The 8,568-nt window shown below is 31.9% G+C and overlaps 1 protein-coding gene across 4 annotated transcripts in view; it reads right to left on the bottom strand.

The window, feature by feature from the left end:
* Window positions 1-2,084: 2,084 nt before the first annotated feature.
* The window catches only part of LOC127738450 (monocarboxylate transporter 11-like), a 50,732-nt gene continuing 44,248 nt past the window's right edge, over window positions 2,085-8,568 (bottom strand). For 3 of the 4 annotated variants that reach the window (XM_052249709.1, XM_052249705.1, XM_052249707.1), the window contains one exon: window positions 2,085-4,148. Coding sequence is in view for 3 of the 4 variants with exons in the window: in XM_052249705.1 (XP_052105665.1) it covers window positions 2,350-4,026 (1,677 nt within the window). In the remaining variant the exon portion in view is untranslated. Of the gene's footprint in view, window positions 4,149-4,553; window positions 7,985-8,568 lie in introns of those variants that run through there. The other variant, XM_052249706.1, reaches the window with a different exon arrangement.

The raw sequence follows: 8,568 nt of genomic DNA, 5'->3' as shown, positions 1-8,568 counted from the left end.
AGGAGGGAAATGATATCATTAAATGAAAGTTTTGTTTTTATTTCAACTTATTTCTATTTCTACTCGTTACCAAAACGTTTTCCCGTGAATTTAAAATTGATAGCGTCCTTGCTAAAACGGGACAAACATTGAAAAGATCTAGTTTTCAGTGATTACAGGGGAATTAATATTTCATCGCTAGATTACCCACTGCCAACGTAATAACACTTGTAAAAGACCTTCAAAGGAACATACCAGTAAAGTTTGATTTGAATTGTTTTTCTAGTTAAAGTGAACAAAACATCTTTCACAGTGTGACCTATCCCACCCATTTTAGGCACACCAGTCAAATTGGATTTCTGAACAGGAACAAAATCACATCATTTACTCTTTACCTTCTATAAACACTCCAGCATTTTAATACATATCTTTTCATCGGATTTTCGTATAACTTTTTCCTAATTTCAAAACCCATTCAATTTTCATTTATTCTTTGCATCGGTTAGTTGTTCATTATAGAATTAAACTACGAAGCTGTGTAGATCAACTATTATTACAAAACACTTGTGAACATAAACAAAATATTTAAAAAAATCGCTAAAGCCTGTGCAGAAAGCACTCACAAACAGTATATAGTGGTAAACAAATCTCCATACATTTTTTAAATTTATATTGACACTATAGAGTTTTAAAAGTGAAAAGCAAATAGGTATTGAGCATTTTGAAAAGTTTTGTTTTTCCCGTTTATGTCATTTTAATAGATTTGTTGTAATTATAAGTGGTCGATGCTTTATCTCATGCAGGTTTTGATCACGTTGTTATGACTTAATATCAAAGTAGGTTATCTTTTGAAGTACTTCCCTGAATAGACATAAAACTGGTATGCCCTTCTATAGATATTATATACACGAGTTTATGTAGACTGTCTCTTAACTGTGTTTTAGGACTAAAGGTTTCAACCAAATAAATTGCTTAAAAATTGCGAGTTAGGATGAGATGCTTTTGAAATTTATGTTTGTAAACTTGGTTCTCTTTGACAAAGATATTTTTAGATGAAAGTTTACGTAAGAGGAGACGGAATGAACGCCGCCGATAGTGTTGTCATTAATATATCCGCAGGAATTCATATAAGTTAATTTGTTAAAACGGTAAAAAAAATTATCATCAATGATACCAGATTATAATTTGGTACCCCAGACGCGAGTTTCTGCATAAGACTATAAGTGGCGCTCGAATTAAAAGAGTTGAAAGGCCACATGGAAAACGAAGTTGAAAAGCATTGAAAACCAAAATTTCTACTTCGGACATCCTTGACTTTCAATATTGTGTTTGAATGAAGTGTCTATATAATAACATCAAGACGTCTATATTCGTTGGAAAAAATGCGATATTTTGATATGTAGTTTTCATTTATTTTTTCTACTTTTATGTTTTTAATACTGCTACCTTTCATAGATAGGCAAAAAGTCGATACACGACGTAGGAATAGATGGCTAGAAACTATCACCTTATATGCAAACCACATATACAACAACGTCATAAATTATCAATGTTGGAACAATGCATGAATTATATCTGCTTGATTTGTTTGCAAATCTGAACAAATCAGTTTCAAATAGATTAAATGTCAAACTACTCATTTTCAGACAATAAAGAATCAATGTTACAAATTTCAACATTTCCCTTGCATATACCGTTACAATTGAATATGTATTATTAATTTACATTTTGTAGAATTGTAAGTGCTTCATGATTGCAAATGTCAAATGGTGGTGTTTTTTTTTCTGGTCAGTCGATTTAGCAAACGGATTAAGTCAAAATTGAGGAAACTTTGCATAGAACGAACCACAGTTTTACTCGAGAATTAAAAACTTTACTTAAGAACTTTACTTTTGTAAGTAATCTCAGACCCCGAATAGATTTAAAAAATACGCGAGGGTTATAAAAATAACTCATTTAATTTACCAGGCTTATAATTTGTTACGCCATTACCGCATTTCGTCTTTCTAAGACTCATCAGAGGCAAGGCAAAATTAATCCAAACAAACAAACACACGTATTTTACCCACCCTGTTCGTTTTCTGTAATTCATAAACGTACAGAAGTCAAAGAACAAAAAGTACACATGGTGTTTATTTTCCGGGTTCATTAATCTTTGCGATTTGTTTTAATTAATTTATAAAAATTTCCTTGTGCAACAAATACAATAAATAAATTAATAATAAATTGAAACAAATGCAAACACATCCTGTTGTGTATATACAGCAAGTTATGATTTGTGTTTTAGATTTTTGTGTATCTTATATCATATTCTGAAAATTGGCTTTTTCAAATCATACAAAACTGAAAATGTGGATACGGGAATGCTAATTATCTCCAGTAATCGACTATTCTACTGTCTTTTTGTCGTTTTGTCTTCTGTTTGGTTGCTGCCTCTTTTATAAATTTTTCTGCAAGTAGTTGATACTTTGTTTTTTGATTTACTTCAAACTCTTGAAAAGAATCGTTAATGACAGCTTGTTTGGCTGTGTCGTTGACATTATCAGAAAATGTTTTGTCTTTTAATTCAATTTCTGACTTTTGTTTACCAGTTGCATATTTTAAAGATTTCATTGTATCAGCATAACTTAGTTCTCCTCTATTAGCAAAATTGTTCCACTGATTACTTGCATTTTTCGAAAAAGGTGATGAGATTTTGTCCAGTTTTGAATCTGTATTATTTGTCCGATACTTTTCCTGTCTATAATGTGCGGAACTACCCCGCATTTTGTAACTGAGCTGTTCTATAGAGGAGTATGATGGGGGGTCATCGGAATTTATTTTCTCTCCATTGCTCTTAAATACTAATTCTTCACTATTTGATAATTTAGGCAAATTAATCGAAAGTGATTGAGGTTTTTCATTTAAGTCTAGATATCTTGATGACATTTCTGAACTTTCACACGAACAATCGTCACTATCGAGCATATTTTCTGAACTATGGCTGACATTTTCTATATTTTTCTGTACACTTGGTTTAACTGGTGAAATAAGTATGGAGGGAAAATATGATGAATCTTCTGTGGATCCTTTAAAAACAGACAGCTCTATATTTGTTAATTTTGATTCCATTTGTCGCTGGTTTGAACTTTCTTCATAGTGTTTTGTTGTATAAGGTAATGGTGCTTGTATTTCTTTGTTAGATGCATAAGACCGAGTCTTCACAAAAGCTGCCTTACCAACGCAAGGTGCTGTAAAACTAACGTTGCTTTTTTGTCTATATACTGAATTTGGTTCATAAACAGTGCTACGTACAAGTGCAGCCTTTCCAGGTGTTTGCACAGAAAATAACAAATCTCCATTTTGTTCAACAATAGCAGTACCACGATCTAAAAATCTACTGTATGAAGACTTTTCGGGGAGCGGAGTTTGACTTTGCATTTCAATGGATTCCGAAGTTAAAATTCCGAACGGATGATCCTCAACACTGACCGCACAGCTAATTATAGTAGACTCGGTCAGAGTTGATAACGGCGAATTATGAAAATCGTGTATGAAAACAGCAGACTGGGAATTTGAAGATGAGCTGGCAAATGATTTGTTTTCTGGAAAATAAGATATCCCGGGTGTTGACATAACTGATCTGATCTCATCTAAATCATCTTTATTGCTGTTTCTTCCATAATATTGAATACTTTTGGCTGATGACGGACGGCTTCTTTTATTTAATTGATCTAAAAATTGCTGTCTTCTTAATTTGTTTTTCCCGGTGATTAAATCTCGGACATTACGTATCTTTTGCTTAACACTTGAAACAGGATCATTTTCTTTCATATATCTTCTACATTTATAGCAACCATAAAGTCCACAACAGCTACAGAAAACAAGAAATAAAATCGGCGCTACAATATACATTGCAATATTATTTTTATTTTCGAAAAAATCCTCAGCTGAACGCCGAAGTCTAGATGATCTTTCATAGTAAGGATACTTAAAAACTGGCTCGTTAGAATATAACCCGACAGAAGAGTTAAGTCGATCAGGGTTATGATATTCGTACATTTCCATTTCCACTAACTGAATTTCAAATCCCGTCAAGTGTGCTAAGGAATAACAAAACTCGTCTTCATATTTAAGCAATGTGTGTGTTACTATGTTACAATGCTATAGACTTTTTCACCATGTTTAATCTGTAAAAGAGGTTTAGACGAGTTAAAGGTTTGATCATGTTAAAACATATAGAGAAAAAAAAAGAAATTAGCTAAAAGCCAGAAAAAAACGAATGTCATGTTAAACCTTAATAGGGCAGTTTGGAAAGATTGCAACACATCATTTAAATTTTCGTGAGTACATTCAACAACCTCATGAAACAGCAATAACGCAGAAAAAAAATCCGTGCAAGCCCAAATCAGACAAACAAACCTATCACAAAATATACAAAATAGATAATATGTTTTTGTCATTTTGAACCGAGCATTAACCTGGCACAATTTTCATGGAAATATAGAAATGTGATTTCTTAAAATACAAACAAGTAAGAAAATTAATGTATATGTAATGTCAACATTTTGTCATATCATTGTAAACCAACAAACCAAAATATCTTCCGCCTCTTTTTTTCCAACTAACACACAATAAAACAAGAAACCATATCAGACAAACCAAATAACTACAAAATAAACAATATCAAAACAAAATATTAAATAAGTTTTTCATTTTTAACCGATTATTAACCTGGTACAATTTGAATGAAGTAGTTTTTTTATTCAATAAATCGTCATATACCACAGTGAAATAATATAAATTAAATCCTGGAAAAAAAAACAGTTGCAATCAACATTTTCATTCGATCTATATTGATAGAAACCCAACAATAACTCTCTTGCTTTATCTTTGTCTATAGAATAAGATTTGCATAAGAATACGATAAACTTATTGACTTTTCTAAACTTTTAAGTTTATAGACGTCTGTGAAACGTCACGTAGTGAAACACCTACGAAACCGTAAATAAAACGGAAATCAAATGCAGGAAATTACATCCCGTCTTGCGTATGTTAAGTTTTTATAATGTTTATTCCTAATTTGAATGTCTTAAAACAGTGAAACGACGACATTGGACATTTCACAACATAATACGGTACCGATTTTACTGCACCAAATAAGTCTTTCGCGATTGAATGTCTCTTCGGGGGTGCTTCAGGCCAAAATGTTGAAATTTAAAATCTACTAAAAACGTAGAACTGCAGATATAACCGAAAAGGACCAAGAGTATAGCCAAAACCGGACAAGGAATTAGAGCTATAAACTAGGGAATTACATTCCTTACATTCAAATGATTCTCCTAGCTTTAAACCAGCAAATTTCATTGAAACAATATCTTTTTTTTCAAATTAACGAAAAAAGAGGGAAATATAAACTACCCAAATTTTAAGGGAATCATTAAGGGTTGGTTGGAATGAACAATGTTCTTGTGGTTCAACTCAATAGCGACATGTTTAGCAGTTTCAGATGTTAAGATATCAGAATAGTCGTCTGATCTGCAAACTATCGATTGTGTCCTATTCATGATTGTGACATTTTGACAAAGTGTCGATTCGCATGGCGGATGAAACATGCATACATCAACTTCATTTGAGCTCTGGTTGGTGAATAGCTGTTTCATTGTCAATTATACTACACCTCCTTAATATTTATATAACAGGAGACGCTAACCCTGTCTAGCAATTTTATGAGTTCATGCGATTCCCGAAGTTTTTGGGTTTTTTCCCTTGATTTGATCTTCTTAATAGATTTATGAGATTTGTACATCGGTAAACTACTGTTGCTTCAAATTGTTCATGCCAATATGAGGTTCTGAGCTAAAGGGTTGGTGATACCATCGGAAACTAACAGTTGTTAAACAAGTAGTTGTTTTCTCTTGGTTTCCAGCTCAAAAAATCTACACAACGATTTCTGCTTTCTGAAATTCTTAGAGTGTGAGAAATCGACGTGACTTTTGTACGTTAAAATTCTAATGGTTTCTAGCATGCCTGCATAATGTGGTTGCTATTTATAATATTTCGCTTTTTTGTTATCAGTTCAGTCTGTTTCTCAGAATATTCGTATGGATTTTTCATTTAACTTGTTTTTGTTGTACACAAATCTCTTGTCCACAAGGGACCTGCATTAAATTACCATAGGCTTCGTTTTAAAGGTTTCTAATAAGCAACGCGTTGTAAATAACATGTGATGAAAACACACAGACATTAAGTCGAATGTTACAAAAAAACGTCATCAGGGCAATTGAATGACAATTGTCAACGGGGACAGCGATGCGATTAATTGAAATTGTTTAGTTTAAGTCAATTTTTATGTCCATGAATTCTCTGACGTCATTTCAAATTCGATGGATAGTTTTATCTGACACACCTGTTGCGTCATTCCGTACATGATATTGCTTCTATACATATAAAAATAAGGAGATGTGGTATGATTGCCAATGAGATAACTCATATGACATAGACGTGTACAACTATAGGTCACCGTACAGCCTTCAACAATAAGCAAAACCCATACCGCATAGTCAGCTATAAAAGGCCCCAAAATGACAAATGTAAAAAAAATTCAAACGAGAAAACTAACGGCCTGATTAATGTACAAAACAATGAACGAAAAACAAATATGATATAAATATATAGCTATAAGTTGGTCGTAGTAAGGTCAATAAATTTACCTACTTGAAAATGCATACATTTCTGAATCACTAAAATGTTCTTAATTGGTTACTCTGTTTCAATATGATACCATCAATAAAAGATGTCAAACATTAGATGTGTAGGAATTTAATTAATGAAAAAAATCCTACCGATTTCAATCGATGAAATTTCTACGCTAAACTGTAACAACTAGTATATTTGGCTAATGTGGTAAACTTTCTCCCGGGATTAAAGACATAATTTGGATTACAATCTTTAATATATTTTATTTACAGTCATTGACATAAATTGATATGTTTTCACATCAAAAACGTTAACCATATCTCATTTAAATGAATTACGTGCGATTTCGTTTGCATTAAATAAATGAAATAGATACAATTAATATAGCGAAATGCAAAATCATGATTTAATAGCTAGATTATTAATACCTAATAAAGATAGTTTATAAGAAATAATACTAAGTAGAACAATGATTTAAGTGAGCTCCATATTTTATCAGCTGCTCTTTTAATTTACACAATGGATACAATGATTGTTGTATATTTTTCTTTTGTAATGTTCACATTTTCTGCATCAAGTCAATGCATCATGAGATATTCTTAAATTTCTGGATAACATTCTTAATTTTCCGAAGGGTTTATACTCGACGAAGATATAGATACTGGGCGACTGAAGAAATAACATACTTAAATGCGTAAAATATATCTGCTGATAATACTTTAAGATGAATGTAAGGTTTTTAAAAAGTTAACAATAGTCCATGGAAACACCAATAGAACCATTTGCAAGGTTCCCAAATATGACGGTCTATACAAATGTGACAAATTATTGTGAATTGAGAAAATGAAAGGATTTGATTATCCGGGGATTCTTATTTTAATTATACCCTTACTTTATGATTCTTTTTATACAAATGGAAAGTGAATCCCCTCAGTGTCTGGCAAAACGAAAACGGTGGATTTTGTTTACATATTCACTGCCCATTACTTTGTTTGGAATAAATTAAGTCTCTGGCTTTTTCATGCTTAATTACTTGGTCGACACATGTGTAGCAATATGTTACCTTAAATATTGTAATTTCATAAGTGATTTTTTTTTTGTTAATTAAACTCCTACACTACTAATGTTTGACCTTTTGGTCACATCAAAATCAATAATAGCTACAAAATTTCATCAATTTAAAAAGTAAAATCCTTTTCTTTAACCAGTTATATAGTATTGTGAGGCCTTGGTGGCCATGTGATCTTAGAAGTTCAACTACTGTGTCACTAGCCTGTCAACACTGAGGTTCTCTCCGGCTTTCTTCACCATTAAAAGCTGACAGCCACGAAATTATGGAACGCCACAGCTGTCTTATGTGGAACTCTGATATTACTTTATGTTGTTTTATAATTACTTGATGATATTTTGTCTTTACTTAATATGGTTTTGACATAACGTAATGATGTTTTGATATAACACAATATGGAATAGTCATTACTTAATGATATTTCGATATTACACGATATGGTTTCGTATTGACTTGATATAGTTTTGTCATTACTCAATATGGTTTTGTCATTACTCGATGTGGTTTCACCATTATTTAATGTGGTTGTGTCATTAGTCAATGAGGTTTTAACATTACTTGATGTGAATGTGACTATACGTTATGTAGTTGTTTCATTACATGATGTGGTTTTGTAATTTCGTAATGATGATTTGCCTATTCTTTATATGGTTTTAACATTACGCAATGCTGTTTCAAAATTTGACGATTTTACACTACATGATGTGTTTGTTTCATTATTTGATGTGGTCCTGTCATTCTTTGATGTGGTTATCCCATTACTTGATGAGGTAAAACCACGTGACCAATTCGGAAAAAATATGTTCTATTTTTAAACAGATTTCAATATATCGTTTGTTTAA

The sequence above is a fragment of the Mytilus californianus genome, unplaced genomic scaffold (genome assembly GCF_021869535.1).
Source record: "Mytilus californianus isolate M0D057914Y unplaced genomic scaffold, xbMytCali1.0.p SCAF_4, whole genome shotgun sequence".
In the NCBI taxonomy this organism is placed as follows: domain Eukaryota; kingdom Metazoa; phylum Mollusca; class Bivalvia; order Mytilida; family Mytilidae; genus Mytilus; species Mytilus californianus.
The sequence above is the reverse complement of the archived record's forward strand: the minus strand, read 5'-3'. Positions and strand labels throughout refer to the sequence as shown.